General features: G+C 42.7%; 1 protein-coding gene across 1 annotated transcript in view; it reads right to left on the reverse strand.

The window, feature by feature from the left end:
- EPHA5 (EPH receptor A5) overlaps window positions 1-19,028 on the reverse strand; it is a 160,913-nt gene that overhangs the window by 17,946 nt on the left and 123,939 nt on the right. Inside the window, 6 exon segments of the mRNA XM_010009013.1 lie at window positions 280-489; window positions 1,928-1,989; window positions 6,303-6,488; window positions 7,523-7,648; window positions 9,087-9,154; window positions 15,647-15,712. Coding sequence (XP_010007315.1) covers window positions 280-489; window positions 1,928-1,989; window positions 6,303-6,488; window positions 7,523-7,648; window positions 9,087-9,154; window positions 15,647-15,712 — 718 coding nt within the window.

Here is a 19,028-nt window from a genome sequence, read left to right on the forward strand (position 1 = left end):
AGCTGGAAGCACAGCACCTTTGGAAAGCTTGCTATTTGACTCAGGTGCACAACATCAACTTAGAAGTTGTAAGTTAAGTTCTGCCTTATTTTGCCATCCCCACTACAAAGTTATAGGCATTTGCAAAATTAATCTGATAGTGATTAACTGCTAACACCTTGTGCACAGTTTAGAGACTCTGCATTTTTAGAAACTTCTTTTCTAGAAAGTGTGACCACCAAAATGTGGCAGAAAATACATTTTTCTTGAACTCAATCAGTTCAGCTTCTTCTAACTCACCCTGGTTGTGTATGCTGCTTCTGGGTCATCTTCCAGGACTCTGGAGAGGCCAAAGTCTGACACTTTGCAGACTAAGTTGCTGTTGATCAGGATATTCCTGGCAGCCAGATCTCTGTGTACGTAGCCCATGTCAGACAGGTACTTCATTCCTGACGCGATGCCCCGCAGCATCCCAACCAGCTGGATGACCGTGAACTGCCCATCATTCTTCTGCAAAAGGAAGGAGATATTTAACCAGCTGAGAGTCCCTGCACCCTCAGTGTTGCGTGTGTGTAAATAAATACGCAAAGACAAGTCTCCAGGGAAGAAAACCAGGGAAATTAATGATTCATTACTCTCATGCTCTGACCACTAAGCTTTTAAAAGTTTCACTGTTTGGATTAGGATCTCTAGGGACAAAGCTAAGGAAATGCAGTTCTTTTAACTGGAGATCAAGGAGCGAGCTATTTCCACTGGTGACTAATAAAGAGACTGTGACTGGGAGTGAATACATATAGTCATGTGTATAAAGGTGCCAGCGTGGGTTGTTTCTGAGTCAGCCAACTGAATGGCACCAAGTTGCATGGAAGTCCTACCTGCAGAAGTCCGTATTTGAATATCTGGGGGAAGGGCTCTTCCCCATGTTGTCACAATGTTTTTTGAACCACTTCCCCTATCCTCCCTTCTCTAGCTTTGCACTGGTTTGGACTGGTGGCTTTTTTTGGTAGTGGGGGAGGGGCCCCATGGGTGGCTCCTGTAAGAAGCTTAAGAATTCTCCCAGTTCCAATACCAGCTAGTCAAGGAGCCATTACAGAGACAAGAGATGCACCTCTGTGATTAACATATGAAGAAACTGATCTAAGATCTGAGCATGGCAGGCAGTGGGAAAAGAGTGGAGCTGGAGAGGCAGAGCGGTGTCCTTCCTGAAGAGGAAGGAGTGGCAGGAAACACAAAACGGTAGACTCACACTCAACCACACCCTCTGTCCCCCTGTGCCACTTGGGAGATGGAAGTAGAAAAATTTGGAACAAAGTAATTTGTGCACATGAAAAAGGGAGGGGTGGGGTAACATATGCAAGCACTGCTCTTTGTGTTGTCTGTGTCCTGTGTGCATTTGATTAGTGTGAAATTAAATGATCATTTTTCCCCAAGTTGAGTCTGTTTTGCCTGTGACCTTAATGGGTGAAGAGCCCTCCTTGCATTTTGTCTCAACCCATGAGTTTCTAGTTGGCTTTTGTCCTCTCCATCCCAGTGTGTGTGTGGGAGTTGAGTGAGTGGCTGCAGGGCTGGTTCTTTGTTGTGCTGGACCCAAAACACAACAAGTTCTTGTGTTTCATGTAAAAACTCTGACAAGTCTGGGCTTTGCCATCATGCAGTGTGGTTATGGTCTTGAAACACACTAAATTCGGCATGGTAAGTAAATAATTTCCATGCCTTCTAAAATAAATAATATCCTCTGATTTATTCTTCCCTGTTTGTATCAATGCATGATCCAGGTCCTTCGTGATGCTGCATAAATATAGATCACACAGGCAACTGAGCCACTTCTGCCTCCAGACAGCAGCAGCAGCTGGGCCAACACCCAGCAAACATTTTCACTGATTTTAACCATCTGCAAAGAACCCAAACTTTAACCAAGGTCCCTCTGGAAAAAGGGTCTAAGTATTACCTTTAAAAATGTATCCAGAGAACCGTTCTCCATATATTCGGTCACTATCATTACTGGTTTGCCTGGAAAAAAAATACACGAGATTGGTAGCAATTTATTTAAAGTCTTTTCATAATGCATCTGAACGTGAGTACAGAGCCATGCAACAGTAAATCTACATAGAGACACTGCTTTCCCAGCAGGCTGACAATAGTTTTTGCCAGAATATATGTAAAAAGAGGAGAATAGAGGAGGAGGGATGAAAAAGTAATCCTGTATTATGGGTGGGTCACCAAGCCCTAGAGTGTTTAGATCATGTTTGAGGAAGAGGCTGCAAGCTGAATGTAGGCAACCTGTGCACAACCTTCTCCTTGTCTCTGTGAAGAAGCTGAAAGCTTGCAGAGGCCAAATTGCACACACCAACCTCTCTGGACTCTTCCTACAGCTTCAACACCCTCAGATAACAATGGGAGCCCAATAGGAGCAACCAGGATGATTGGAAATATCCATCTGACCTTGGTTCCCACTCAGACCAAGACCAGGAAAGGATGGGATTCTACCCCTTGTAATTCAAGTAATCCCGTATGATTATACTTGTAAACACATCTGGAAGTAAGAAAAGGAATATTTATGTTGCAGAACAAAAGCAAGCCAACTATGGAAGGAGTGCAAGTGGAAATCAAAATAAAAGTCCTTAACAAAAGACCTGGTCTCCTATTGTTGACAGGAATAATAATGTTTTTCCAAATCCATTTGATTAATTTTCATGCTCGAGTCATTTTAATGGTAATTATGTATAGTTTTTGCTCAGTTTTTATATCTAATTTCTCGCTAGCTTGCCACAACGACATAGCAATAATTAATGTGGTGTGCTCCAGCCCTTGTAAATTCAATGAAATCTTATAAGAACATGTAAATTATTTTTTATTTAAATCAATTTCTATTTGCTAGCATGAAGCACAGACAAAAGAGGAGCTGTCACTTATTTGTAAAGTGCATTATAAATGTCTTTCACAGAAATGATCAACGAGAGCTGCCACGTGTCATAACATGAGCATGAAGGTAAATGCTCCTAAAAATCAGCACATGTCCTACCATTTAGATTGATCTTAATCTTCCCACTTTCCCATTGCCTTAACTATTTGCCTAATTTACTGCTTAATTATCTACATAATGCAGGTAATTGTGAACTTGTCAATCAAAACACTCGTTGTGCAGATACTACCTTTGCAGTCTGAGGGACCAGCGCTGCTTCAATTATTTTAAGTTACTATCACAGCTACTGCCTGAGCTCGAAGCTTGCCAAATGCTTTGCTTTTGATATGAGAAATGTACCTCAGGGCCATGAAAAATACCATGGAGCCCCAAACAATCTAATGGGCTCCATCTTCAAGGATGACAACCATCTGTCTACCCACAACATGGGCTGCCTGCAGGAGGGAGGAGAGATCTTGGGTGACGTTGCTATAGGTTGACAAACATGTCAGTGGCTACGCAGGGAAGGAAAATCCCATTTTTTGTTTTTAAAAACTAAACCCCAACTGTAGTGTGAGGTCCCATATCTCTGACACTTCACGGCAGAGTTGCAGCAAGACTAGCATTTCATTTCACCAGCACTCTGGTGGACCTCCTTCAGACTCCTGTCTTCGTTTGCCCTAAGAAAAAAAATAATTAAAAAAAAAATTCTAGCACCTATGTTTCATGATCTGACTGCTGCAGGTTGACAGTAATTGTGGAATAAATTAGCCCCATGCCCAAGAGCATGGAATTAAAGACATAAACAGAGTAACTTTCCATAAAGTAAATTAAAAGTAAACATGGTCCCTTCTAAAGAGCTGGGCTGATTCCCTGTGTCAGCAGGACTCCCTCCTACTGGCATTATGGGACCATAAAATGTGTGCAGATGTCATTTATATCGATGTGCTACTGCAGTGTCCACACTGTTAGTGAATCCAACCATATGTGAATGAAAACAGAACTGTCATTACCTTTTTATAGCAGAAATAGCTAAGGGCTTTTTTGCATGGGGACAATGAACATGATTAATCCAAATTAATTAAGGTGTGTATTTGAAATATATTAGTTAAATGGTATTAAGCCCCTGCGTGGATATTCTCATTCAGAATTAAAAATGGCCTAATTCGATTTACCTTAATTTACTTCCAAAGCATATCATGATGCAGCAAAGACATTTTACCCTAAAGATCTGAATGTAACATAGGCCAGTGACTAAAACACTTAAGGGAAAAAGAAGTTAAAAAAGCACTTTGAGTTAGCAGCAGGGTTTGCGATTCATAAAGGTTGTTTTGATTAACTTAAAATAAAAAAAAAAAAGCTGGGAAGATGCTCCAGATGCCCGATGGAAAAAAAATTTGAGTGCAGGAAACAACATTTACTAAGGAGCACGTACCCCTCTGCATCCAAATTCCAGCTGTTCCAAGTCCAATTTTGAAGCAAACTCCTAGTGTTTCCGTGGCCTTTAGAGCAGACAGTCATTTTATATAGAAGGCAGCTAACTAGGGATGCACATCCTCTCTAAAAGTGGGATTCCCACCCATCCCCTGAGGCCCTGGCAGCCAGAAAGCCCATGTCAGCAGCAGCTTTTATGGATGTATAGCTGTAACTCACTTCCTGCTCAATACCCCACATGCCTTCACGGCTAGAAATAGGAGCTTTTATGTATTAAGGGTTGGACAAAGTGACCATAAGAGACTTTCATATTTATTCAATTTTTGGGAGAAACTTACCTTGATTATTTTTTTTTCTTTTCTTAAAAGGTTAAGGAAATGCAATTTCAAGGAAAAATGCTGTTGATTGCAAAATAACATTGACTTTGAGTAGGTTTTAAGGATAGAAACAGGACAACCAGCTAGTGTTTCTGTACCTTCCTTATTACAGACCTGAAAAATAATTAATTTTGAAGATGCTGCCTCTAATAAGTGACAAATGGTACTAACAGCACCCACTTGACCCGAAACCCTGGGATTTGAACAGCAGTAGCTAAGCTCTGACATTACTGATCCTGAAGACAAGAGAGGAGACAGTCATTCACCTTTTGAGGCTTGTGCTTCTTCAGCTAGCAAAACTTCCCAAAATACTCAAAATCCTAAAATAAAGGTGTAGTTGTTTTTAACATCATCAACAAAAAAATCTTCGAGGCAAATAATGTAGACCTTTCAAACAACTCTGAACTTCTCCCACAGCATCAGCACAGCAGCAACAGCCAGAGCGGATTGGGCTGGGCACATCTGGATGTGCTGTCCTTTCCTCTGACCTTATCTTTAGTGCAAATAGTAATTTGGAGAACTGGGCTGGGAAAGTTATGGCAGGTTATTTTGTTAATTGAGCAGTCAGAGCTCAGTAACTCTCGTGCTGGGATGTTTTGCCAGCCATTTCACCTTTTCAGCCCTCAACCCCTCTCATAATCTATATGTCAGCACCAGGGGCAAATATTACCACAGGCATCACTAGCAGATCCCAGAGGGAGCTTTCTTGAGGTTTTACACAGTCCTGTTGTCTTTAGCTACACTTCTGTTCTTCCTTGTTTCTGGAAAACAAAACTTCAGCTAACTACTGTCCTTGATCGCATCCTATGTGAGTCATCATAAGGCACAGCACCACTCTCCTGTGGCCTTTGCTTCAGTGGTTTCCCAGATTATGACGGCTGGAAATCACCCGGGGTGGTGTTTGTTGTTGTTGTTGTTTGGTTTTAGTTTTTTGTTCCCCAGACTCTTGGTAGCAAAATCCTCAATGTTTTCCTGCCAGGGACATTGCTTCCCACATCTTGCCACATGTGGTTTCAAAAGTAAACAAAGAAAGGCAAGAATAAGAAGTGGGACTGCTTGAAAAATTTAGCGGGTGGCTTGGCATCAGTGTGCTCAAAATACTCTTGAATTTTGCAGGCAGTATGTGCTGCTGAACTGCTTGAAAGGCAGAAGTCAGGCAGCACACTCCACCATCATTCAGACATCCCAGGCTTACTATCATCTCCATCACCCACCCACTGCCTGAGGCTGGACAGACGCATCATCTCCTATATCTGTTCCATTTAATTCTGGGCCTTTGAAGAGGGGCTTCCTCTTAGCCCACATATATTATGCCTAGTTGAGGCAAGGTCTTCAGAGGGAAATAATGTTTTTTGTAACTTTAGCCATTATCTATTAATTCCAGCTGGAAACACACTGAAATCCTTTGGGCACAAACCTCCTTTACGACACTGGGGAACCTGTTCCCGGCTGGACCTACAAAGTGTGACATCCCAGGCAAGGGGAATTCACTGATTTTTGAGAAATTCTGAAAGGCACAGTCAAAATGCAAGTTTACCCAAGTCTTTCTCTCCTAACAAACTCTCACATCAGCCAGAGTTCAAGGACAGCAGTTCACAACTTGCACCTACTTTTTGTGACGACTCCTTCAAGGTGGATGATGTTGGGGTGGTCGAACTGCCCCATGATACTTGCTTCTCCCAAGAAATCCCGCCTCTGTTTCTCCGTGTAGCCCACCTTCAGGGTTTTGATAGCCACTGGAAACTCACGCTTTCCATGTAGCTTCAGCCGCCCGCTGCAGACCTCCCCAAATTCACCTGCAGAGAAAAATCAGAAAAAACAGGATCACAGCACATTGAATGATCACATGCACGTCCATCTACAGCGGCCCAGTGCCTACAGAGAGCTGACCAAAAGCATGCAGGACTGCCCCGTATTCATGGATGTGGGAAGCTGAACATCAGTGTGATCAACATCTTAAATAGCCAGCGTACCACAAACCAAGTAACTCATAAGCACAAGAAAACCAGCAATAAAAATGCAATTTTCCTATATTTAAAGAGCTATGCTCCATATTCCATTGGGTTTTTTCCTCATTTCATGTTTTTGTCTACTAGATGAGAGTCCTGTTACATCCTGTATCATCGCTCTGTGTAGACAGCTATAAAATACAAGCCACTTGCTTCTTAACTTTCCTTTGGTAAGTTAAATAGACAGAATGCTGTTAGCCTTTCACAGCAATATATGTTTTTATAGACTATAAAGCCTTTCCAAATTTATGACTGCCTTTAAAAAAAAGTAACCCAAATGGTGGTTTGTTTTTTTTTTAATCTGGTGCACAGTAAATTACCTCCAAAAACACAATTTCAGAGGACAGAAAATATTTCTAATGGATGCAAATCCAAACAAACAGCTTAAGTAGAAAGAAAATGGGAATTTCTTCTTTTAACCAAGGAAGTTAAAAGCTTTGAACTTTGGTTTGTGCTTTTTTTTAATCTGCCAGATGGCATTTTATTCTTAATTTTTTGCTTTGAGAATGACCTTAATGGGGGAGGAGAAAAAGATTAAAACTGAGAAAAGAACCTGAAAATTAAGTGACTTATTTACCTCAGCATCTATCAAAATAACTCAATGTGGTCCATCTGTGGCAATTTTCTGCCATTTTCAGTTCAGTCCTTGAATTTCAAAACCCCAGACAATGACAGGCTTGTCCCAGACTTCAGCTGGAACATGCTCCCCATCACTTGCAGGGTACCTAACAGCACAAATATTTCATGGTCCTTCCCAGATCTCTTGTGTTAAGAAAGCCAACCCTCTATGCTGCTAAGGGTCATTACATGTATTTCCATACCAGCTCCAATAACTCTTTCAATGGTTATGCATGAAGCTTCAATTTCCTTAGCAAACTCATGGACAGCTTGATTAGGATCCTCATAGGTGTGGGGATCAATGTAGGTCCTTACTCCAGGCAGCTTAACTGCAAACACAAATAAAGAGCATTAATGGCACATGGCATGACAGAAGATGGGCAATACACACTCCTGTCTCTTGCATTCTGCTTTGCTAGAAAACATTGCAGCAGGGAAACCTATTTCTATGGGAAAAATGAACTGCATTCTTGGAAAATGACAGTTTGTATGTGACATACATGCAACTTCATCGTATTTAGAAAAGCACATGATAGTGCTCAGCTGGAATGAAGAGCAGCTAAATCCCCTCTTGGTGCTGTATAACAGGCTGGTCTGGGGTCTGGCACAAAGAGATCCCTTTCTGGATCTGGAAAGGGCACACGAGGAGGAAAAGTACAAAAAGCAAAATGTTAAGGGAACAGCTTACAAAGCAAATTGGATGGATGGGGGTTGATGGAGAGCTGCAATAAATTATGCCCTACCAGTCATATATTAGCTAATCAATTGGCCACATTTTTTCAGATTGAGTTACTGAGATTTAAATGAACTGAATATTTGCAGTACAATGCCTGTGGGTTGTGCCAGTATAAATATAATCAATAGCAGGCTTTTTCTACAGGACTTGAAAGGGGAAAAAGTATTTTCATTATCCATATTATAAGTTTGTTTTGACAATCATTAAGGCTACTCACATGAAGAACTGCTCATCAGTCTAATAAGACAGCTACATTACACTGTGACTCTTAATTGATTTGCTTCCTGCTGCCTTCATTATATAGCACTAATGGAAATTTGACTTCCACTCAAGATGTGTTTGCCTTTTCCACCCCAAAAGGCACCTCGCTGCTACCCATCCCCAGATCCCACAGCATATGACAAAGGAAGGCTTTTCAAACACTGGCTTTGGATTTATGGAAGGACTGATAGCAATCATGAGATGTACTTTCTAGCATCATCACCACAGAGGTTGTTTTGTATATGAGGGCATTAACACAGCATTTCTGGAAGCTTCCCAGGAGCAAGAAGTAGGCGTTAGCCCTCACACCTTTGAAGAGGCATCTGAGGCAAGGAGTACCTGTGGGCTTGGTCCTCACAGCTGGCTAGGATGGAACAAGTATTTCAAACAGGTATTCTGGACTGATAGACCACAAAAATGTAGAGTACTTCTGTGACAACTACACAAAATTAAAAGCACCTTGGGTCACACAGCAAAGACAGAGGAACTGGACAAAACAGCTCACTAGAGAGATCTGCTGCAAACATACAGGTGTCAGTAGCTGAGTGCATATAAGGACTGTTCTAACAGTTTGTTCGGTCCTCCATGGTGCTTAGAGCAGTGGCAAGTGGGGACTTACTGAATAATGGAGCAAACAATTATTTTGTGAGTAACCAGCAAAACCAGAACAATTACTTTTTTTTTAAAGAAACCCTCTCAGTTGTGTTTCTCATTACCACTGAGAGCCAAACCCACACATATATATATATATATGTTAGATCTTTACTCACTGTGGCCATTATGAAAATGCATCTTTTCTTCTTCTGGATCTTGTTTAGCCTTGCTGTAGCCACATCGCCTGGAAAAAACCCAAAACAAACAACAGAATAATATTCTTGTCTCTGATATGGCAAAGCCCCACTCTTCAAATCACACAAAGCACAAAAACCCAGAGCAGTGATAAGTCCAGCCACTCTAGTTGCTCCATTGCTGCTGTCCTATTTTTAACTCATCAAACTACTTGCAATTTCCCTAAGGGGATTCAGGGCCCAAGGCCCACTGATTTTCAATTGGACTCGTGTTTCAAAATCCCACAGATGCTTCTGAACAACTCCACTCTACCATACTTCTATTCAGCTATTATTAGGGAAAAAATAATAAATGCAAGAACAGGAAGGACAATGGAAAGGGTATGGGATGAAACATTAGACTTGCAGAAACAAATCCTGACCGTAGAGCTTTTGCAGGCACCATGTTGTATGTGTTGCACGCTCCCCTTCATCCCTGGGCGCTTACACAGACGTTTAAAATCTGACGCTTTAGAAACCATCTTGTGTAAACATTAACACCTTATGCACATGCAAACTAATGGCTTAAAAAACCCGAAAAGCTGTTGCCTCATTGTCTTTGGGGGCATCCTGTATATACCTGGCTCTGATGGGGGTTTTCTGCACATCTCCTGTCTTCACACTGGGGAGCTACCATTCATGCAATCCCCTCTGCCCAGCAGCAATAAAGACAGAAAAGGGCATGCAGTCACTGTTTATTTTGCTCCCACATTAGCACCAGGCAGTGGGATGCTGCTGAATCCTGCCATGCAGTTGCAACCACAGCCATATGGGAGTCACATTTCCCTCAGAGCTTACACCTGTTAGTCTTCGGCTGCTCTTCCCTGACTCTTCTTGCTGGTTCTCTAGGTGATGTTATTGCATTAGCATTAACTGGCTGCTTTGGTGGCATTTCTGAGACCTGCTTCACTTAGACAACCTCATAGGAAGCCACAGTGTAACTGCACAGGCAAGGATAACTGCTATATACACACGTATCTATATGAGGTAGGTATGATGTACATATTTGTGCCAGTCTTTCAAAGGATCTGATATGATAACTGGATACAGTAACTGGATCATCCTTACAGCAAACTGCATTGACATGAGACAAAGGGATGTTGCTTGGTAGAGTGAAAAACCTGCAACAGACACCTGCAAACCAACCAGTGTGCAGTGGGATCACATCTGGCACACCTTAAAGAAAATCTCAGGTTACCAAGAAGCCATTTAAAGCTGAGAAACTTGGAGTCTTCTCTTCCATTACCCATGACTTTCTCAAAAGGGGATGTGAGCATTCCAGCATCACTTGCAGCAAGGAGAAGCATACTATTAGCAGAAACAAAACTGCAATTAGGAGGAGGCAGTAATAGGCATCTGCATGAAACATGCCCTCAGCATGAAGTCCTATTACAGGGAACTGCTGTCCGCCTGGATACAAGGGGTCCAGCAGCCTTTCGGCTATAGGATTTTGGCACAGGATGTGTGAAATGATCATGCTTACAATCAAAAGCCCTGACATGACAGGATGCACGCACTGCTACTGAGCTGGCCCCAGCAGAGCTAGACATTGGAAGGTCAAGGAGGTGAAAAGCAACATGAGCTCCCAGGGTTCATCTGTGGAAGGGTGGTAGGCACGCCAGCTTACCTTGGGGAGAAGGGGAGTCCTGTCTTAAGGGGAGAGGAGGAAAAAAACAGACTGCAAAGGTTGTGCAAGCGCAGGGGAATGGATCGATACAAGGTGCAGAAGACAAGGGGGTAAGCTGACAGGCAGTCCAGAGGCACAGGCAGGGAGATAAATAGGTTGCACTTGATAAACAACCAGGCTGTCCATGCAGGGCACCATTTTAGCAGCAGTGACCAAGCTGAGACGAGTACACTCCAAATGCAAAACCAGCGAGAGCAGCAATGAGGGGCCTAGGGACACTGTGTGTCAGTGCTCATCACCCTGCCCTAGCAGCAGCAGTGCCATTGCCCAAGAGGGGCTCCTGCCTAAACAACTCAAAAACTAAGCACTAGCTGTTCATGGACACCATGGGAGTAAGGGTCCTTTCAAAGCACATTTTGGTGCTCACAGTCCCTGGATGAAAATGGGTTCTTCTTCTTCATCATACTACCTCCCTCTTTAAGTATATACACTACAGATGAGTATCAGTATCAATTCCTACCTCTGTCAGTACCAATTTTTTTCAGCTGCAAGTTGCCAACAGTTCTCCCCAGAAGTATTTTTCTGGATTGGGACATGTAACTCAATTTTCCTCTTAAAAATACACAAACATTTCAACTCACTCCTCTACCAAATGCACATGTAAAATATTTCTTCTGTTTCCCTTTTAAAGCAAATGCCTCATCTCTTCCTCATGTTTGGTGTACATCACCTATAAATAAGCTTTTCTAACATTATCCTTTTTACTATCCATGTGTCCTGATTCTTTGACCACAAAGGAGGAGAGAAAAATGGGAAACATGCTGCTGCTTGCATCTTATCTAAGCACATCTTGATGCACAACGATCTATGTTTTACTGCTCAGGGACACACTCAAAGGGCCAACGCAAACCAGTTGGCTCCAGCATTCTGCCTCTCTTGAGCTGGGTAACACATACAGCAGCACATCACATTAACATAGGAAATCAGGCTCTGGACCCCCAAAGCATCATTAAAACAAGCCTTGACAGGACATGCCAAAGTGAAATGGCAGCTAGTGGACTGTGACTGTCAAGCAACAGTTGGGTGTCACTAACAAAGCTTTCTGCAAAACCTGCCTGTTGCAAACAATTGTGCCCTTCACACACTCACTTAAACTACCCAGAGAAACAAGTCATGTACACACTGACTGGGGCTAAACCACAGGTCTCTTCTTGACCTTCAGATATGTTAAGTAACACAGCAAGCAGTTTTTCCTTCCTTCTTCCCCAATTAATCCTAAAAAAATCTGACAGTTAACAGTCCTGATTTACTACATGAATCTTACTGTCAGATAGAGGTATCTAAATATTGCAGCTTTACAATATTATTTTGGAGGAAGAAAAAGCTCACACTTCTTTGTGAAACAGTCCATTTCTGCATGTGCATTTCCTCTTACTATTTATTGGAAAAGCTATGACTCAAAAGCCTCCTGATAGAAAGCTCATTCTCTAGTTTACTGTCATTGTACAAACCATAGATTTCCTATATCCTTTCTGTATCATGTACAGCAAAAGCATAAGATCCTAACACTTGCTTCATCTCCCACTGAGCTGAAGATACTCAGCCAATGAGTTAACATAATTCAGCAGCACACCTGAATTTCAACTCATTTACTCCTGTTGTGGATTTTTCCCAGTTTCTGTATCTACAAAGCAGGTGCTTTGTGTTTTTCAGTAAAACTAGCAGGAGAAAAAAGAGAGACTTTAAATATTCTTAAGGCATCATGTCTTATTTAAAAACTACTTGCAGATTGGCAGGCAGCTCGTAAAATATTTATGGGGCAGATTATAAAAGTGAAGTTGTAAAATGATCGCTATAAAGGTTTATAAAATATAAAACGGACAGATAGAAAGATGAAGAATCCAGCTGGAAAGCCAATGCCCACTGCCTCGCATGGCAGAAGCCAATTCACTGAAAAAAGATCCTTCAAGAAGTGAGGCAGGAAGATGCTTGCTCTCCCTAGACCAATGGAGACAATGCATCTGACTGTGTGCTGCAGGGTTCCATTGCTAGGTGGCTTGTGGCCCCTCAGCCACCCAAGGCATTCCCAAAATCCACAGAATGACCAAGGGAAGGAGTTTCCATCTCCTTGCTGGAGCCACCTGACTGGTCACAGCCCAGGCAGGTCATAGTCAAGGGACTGTATGGCTGGACCTTGGACATCAAGCCATCGGCAGTGATATGGGAGAGTCTTTCTACACTTTAATAAGCATAGGCCAAAGCATTTTGGCACACAGCCAAGGCATTATCAGAAATGCACATGGGAACAACATTTAGACCACCCAGCTGACTAAAGGAACCTCACCTTTCTAGGTGCAGTCAGTACCATTGAATGGCTTGTGCTCTGAAGCAGCAAGCAATCTCCCATCCCAGTCCTGCAGACATTTATTTGTATTCAATCTCTTAAATATGAGATAAATGAACTCTGGGTACTTCTCTGAAACAGAGACAAAACACTACTTGTTTTTCAGGGGTGAGATCTTCACTGAGAAGCATGCCTTTTACAATAAATCAACTTAGAGGAATGCATCCAAGCCATCTTCAGCTGTCATTTTACAGGAGGTTTGTGACAACTGCAAGGTTGTTAGTGATAATTTCTGACTATTCCAAGATGTTAAAGCAATAAGGCTGCATACATGTTGCAGGGCAGGACTGTGTTCCACCCAGAGGAACAAACAAACACTGATCTGTCCATCTGGCCAAGATCCTGCTGCCTCAGCTCATGTGTGGAGACAATAACTTGCTCAGAAAATAGATTTATCCTGGATAAACACCAGCAATACTGAGAACCAGAAGTCTACCTCTAGCAATTTTGGTCCATGTTCAGCATTCAGCAATCAGTTTTGCAGATTGCAATCATAGAAAATATCCAGTATCAAAAAAACAGGGAATACTCAAGGGACTGGTGTAAAATGAAGCACTTTTATATTGGAAGTTGTTTCCCATTTTTCTGTTCACTTTCCTCTTGCTTTTTTGATGTCTATGATAAGTTACTTCCATCGCACTGGTCCAAACTTCCACCTGGACTAACTTGTAGCAACCCATGCAGCCTGGGAATGTGACTGACTCAACTCCTCTATCTACTCTCCTACAACTTGGGGAATGGGATCAAAAGATTAGGAAAAGATCTTGAGATGACAAGCTCAGGCCTTTGGCTAAGTTCAAAGATATACTAGAGAACTGGCCCAAGAGGAACGAGGGCAAGTTCCCTTCCTAAGGGCTGCAGGCTACATGGTGTGACCTGCCTTCGACCTTCAAATCACTTGCACGCCTCTACAAAGGAAGTTTCACAATTCCAGTGGTGGTATTTTTAGCCTCTAGTCTTTCCTTGCATTCACAATGAATGACTCCCTGCTTTCCTAAACCCCTGCCAGAACAATTAAAAATAACTTAAACAAGGTAGTGTTTTCCCCTCTCGCAGGAAGCTCCCTCTGAAGTGATCTCTGTAAATCTCTCTAAAGAGGTTGTCGTGCTTTCTCATAGCACAGCTGATGGTGTCTGTGCCTTGAAGTCACTTTTCCCATTTCCCCCTCTCAGCTTGCTGCTACGTTAGTCTCTCCACAGCTTAGGAGGAAACTTGCAGAGGGTGTTTTCCAAGTCAACCATGTTTTCTCTATGCATCTCTCCATAGCCAGCTCATTCCTGGCCTCCTCTGAGAAGTATTTTCCATTGCTGCCCCTCTCTTGCTGAGGACATTTGAAGCATGACTCCCAGTGAGGGACTGCTTGTGCACTGGTGGTATAGGCAGGACAGATAACAGAAGTACTGGGAGGTTTAGGTTTGGTAAAACCATTGACAAAATGGAGGCTTGCAGAAACAACCACATGTACCAGAAGAACATTTTGCAGCCAACACTTTGAGCTGAGCAGCCTTGCTTGCTAATGCTGCCCTTAAGCATTCAACTCACAAAGCCAATTAAAAACCCTCCAACAGGAAAGAAAAATAATCCTTCTCCTTTAGGAACTTTGGGATTTGCATTTGTAGATTTCTCCCTGATTCAGGCCTCCGAGAGAGCCAAAACACAGCACCAAAGGACCCTGAAATAGGCAACGTTGGTGACTGCTGTGCTCCACAGCCAGGAACTACACCATGACCCAGCTACCTCCATGTAAGCCAGAAAACACAGTAAATGAGTTTCGCATCTCTTGTCCAGCTATGCTGCAAAACTGTCCCAGTTTAACAAAGCATGGGGGACATCTCAGTGTTCCTATGGTCTCAAACAGGTAACTGATAGGGATGGTGATTTCATAAGTCTCCTGTCAGAATGGGGCAGCATGCAGTATGGATACGCAGCTCTGGACTCCCACAGAGATATATCCAGCACTCCTGGAACATATTGTTGGCAAACAGCATCATGTCACTGACGTGTATGTCATACATTGACATGTATGCCAATGACATACAGCTCGTTTCACTGACATGCACGTTACATGCCACTAACTACCCTTCCAGTCCCGCCTGCCCCATCCCTCCCACCTCCCTTTCCTGGGGCAAATTACTTCCCTCGGTCCCTTTTGGTGACAAGAAGCAGAATTCGTTGAAGTGTCCAGCATATGTGATGTTTTATTATGAACCATAACATTGCTGATGTGGTGTCTGGATTGATCACGGGATAACATATCAGGCTTTTTTCCCCTGGAACTCCTGCTCTTGCTGGAGAGACACTCTGCTTCAGGTCACACTATTTCCAGTTGTTGAGATAGACAAGCTGGGTGCAGAGATTGGATGAGAAAGCGATTTCCAGGCCAATACAAGAAAGGGAGGGAGAGGGAAACTGTACACAGAAAACATGGAGGGAGGACACAAAATAGGAGCCAGCACAGGTGGGGACACTGACCATGTTAGGCTCGGATAGGCAACAGCACGCAGAGAAGAAGCCCACCCACAGCCATGATCGCAGCAACTGAAAAGCAAACAAAAAGGCCCAGGATAAGGAATAATCCCACTGCCCTGGCAAGGTGCAAATATATTAACAACATTTTTATATGCACTTCTTCCTTCTTATTGCAATTATTATCTGGACCTTAACATCCTGGGCTGCAAGAATTTCATGGCATGTGTTACTGTTGGGGAAAAACGCTTTGGGGAGAGCATATAGAACCTGGTCCTGCAAAGCAATTAACTAAATGCTTCCCATACTTGAGTACCACCATTAGGATTAATGGGGCCACCCATGTACTTAAACTTAAAGCATATGCCTTGGAGCAGGCAAAGTTACTTTTTCCATAAGCATGTGTGCGGTACACTTACAATTTTCTAAAAAAAAAAAAAGTGCTGGATGAATGTGAGCTCTGTTTTTGCAGACCCTTATGCATATACTCAACTCTCACAGCCCTTTTCAGGTCTCCTTGCATCCGTGAATCTTTAGACACACATGACGTATCTGCAGAAGCAGGACCTTAGGAGTTGTGTGAGTATTCAGCCTAAATAAACTCAAAATATGGGTGAGTTTACAGGCATGCTTGTGTCCATGACTTGCTTTTGAAGGCTGCCAAGCTGTGACTCTAGTCTAGTCAGAGTACAGGTTTGCCTGGCATCAGTCCTTAACCCGAGGCTGGCTGCACCTCAGTAATTGCCCTTTATCCTTGTCAGAGAACTTGCACGGAGAATTTTTCTGTTAGCAAATCTATTAAGCTAATTCATCCTGGAAAAGAACCTAGTGCAGAAGAAACAAAAGGAAGAACTTCAGTACAATACACAAGCAAGAGCCCAATGGTGCAGACACACTCTGGTTAAAGTCACCTGAGGGCTTCCCTCATCATTGCTCCTCAAATCATCATAACATGTCATTCTCAAAAAAACCAGACCCGTGCCCATCGTTATTTTAATAAAGTATAACTTACAATGCTTAAGCACATTAAAATAGCCTATTTAGACAAAATTAATATTCTGCAATGGCACTGCCTAAATTATGATGCAAAATAACTTCAGGCATGCAATGATTTACAGAATTATATACTGGATTATGTGCTTACTTAAATTAGAACTGCCAAAGAATGTCTCTCTAAGCTCCTTTTGCATCAGCAAAACAACTCAGAAACATTTTATAAACAGTTATGCTGGTATTTTTTACTCTAATTGACAATATTTTGTATTTCATAATGCCCCAGCTTCTGCAGTCACACTAATATAGAAGCAGCTCAGCCTTCACTAAACCTCTCTATTGATCCAAGTTAACACTGGAGGTTGAACACCCAGAATTACACAAAGGGAACCCAAGCATTATATATTTTGAGTAAATTTCGTAGTTTTCTGGGTTTAACCTCACAGGATTTGAGCATAGGGAACTGGTACGACTCCAGAAGACCACTGTGGCTGTGACAACTTAGCTCACATTTTTGCTAGGAGGTCCTTTCCCTCCAGGCATTTTTGAACAGTTGCTGCCACCAGATCTTCCCACATCACTCAGCATGCAAAGTCAGCGTTTTTGAAACAGTTCAATTAACCTGTAAAGCCACCACTTCCTTAAAATGAAAAGAGCTAGCTGTTTTCTTAAACAAAGAAAACTCTTTGAGCACCTCATCAATAACCGGGTTGCTCTGAGACAAAATGAGTTTTTCACTGAATGCAGAAGACTTCAGATCTCATTTGATCCCTTTCTGGGGAGGAAAAACATGCACAAGTGCAAGGGAAATATGCCTCAATGCAGCCTTACTCCTGCACACCTGCCACATAACTTGTCACATAAGTTGTGCCCTTAGGGTCAAAATACTCCGAAGTGTAACATTAGGGGAAACCCAAAGCTCTTAGAAACAAACTGAACTAGATCAGCAGACAACAAAATTCACTTTCCAGTCCCAGGAGCATGTGGATAGGTAAGTGAATGAACTACTTGGCCTGAACAGTTATGACAAAGGAAGATTTATTACTGCTGGTGTTGAAAGGATGGTTTGATTCAGCAGATAAACTACAAAGTATAAAAATCCTGAGTCAAGTAAAACTAGATGTTAAAACTCCAGCAAACCCACCATGCCCTCATGGCCACTACCTATACTGATGGCTCCCGGAAGGGGCAGTTTCCCCACCATCTCACTCCACACAGTACTTTCTCAGTCTAGAAACTGAGAAGTTGAAAGCAAATGGTTTCTAGAAGGGATCAAATGCTGTAGCAGGATAAGAGACCACCACTCAGTGAAACACGCCCGTACTTCTCCAGGATTTAAAGATCTTTAACCATCAAGCTGATCTGCATCAGGGAGCAGTAAGAGCTGAAATGAGCACTGTATGCATAAAAACTCTCTGCAGTCTCCTCCAGCCTCACTCAACAAACCAGCAGACTACAAGGAGAGCCTGTGGCTTCAGCAGGTGTTCAGGAGCCACTCCAATCTGCTGCAGGTTAATAGATGACATGTCCACATAACAGTGAAGGCTACTGAGAAAACACCTGCAACGTTAAATTCCATTTGTTAGGAGAGAATGAGGTGCTGAGGTGGCAGTGTCTCCAAGAGCCAAGATGGCATGAAACAAGGTGTGACTCTTACTTTGAAACCTGGCTGCAGATGGGCAGAGACAATGTAGAGGGACCTGGAGCTGCAGTGGCACCTTCTGCACCTCCGTGCCCTTCTGGCACTGCCCTGCTTCTTGGCTTGACCAACTCTGCTGCTTTTGGTTATCTCAGGCACACTAAACTGACACTCCTCCAGTTCTAGCAAAGGTGATCCCCACATTGTCTATGTGGTTTGCAAACCCAACTGTCCAGGGAGCAAACTTTAATTAACCTGTGCTAGGAGGACTTATCAACACCCTTGGCATAATTTCAAACCCTGGGCTACATGCTTTGTTAATGAAATGCATATGTATGATGGGCCCCAACAACTGTGCCTGCAATCAATGTAATTAATTTACCACAAATCTGCAGATGACACAGAGAGCATTTGGAATTAAACTACATTTCTAGTGGCTAGATAGATCTCAGGGAGGCTCTGCCATATATAGCTGTGGCTTTTAAGAGTTATAAGTTGAAGACTTGGAGTCATGATAAATGAGAGCCTCATTTGTTGCTTTTAATAAGCTGCTCTAATGGGATGTTCTTCAGAGGATTGCAATTAGAGACTGAGGGTGCCTGGGAAGATCTTTCTCATCCTTCACACAGCCTTGAGTGATGGCAACGATTGCTTTTGCATCTCCAGGTCAGGAGGCCAGCACTACACCTAGCACCTTGTGAGCAAGCATGCTTGCTTAAAACATCAGAGGAGCACTGAGCTGCTAGGATTACATTC

The sequence above is a fragment of the Chaetura pelagica genome, unplaced genomic scaffold (assembly GCF_000747805.2).
Source record: "Chaetura pelagica isolate M959 unplaced genomic scaffold, ChaPel_1.0 scaffold221, whole genome shotgun sequence".
In the NCBI taxonomy this organism is placed as follows: Eukaryota; Metazoa; Chordata; class Aves; order Apodiformes; family Apodidae; genus Chaetura; species Chaetura pelagica.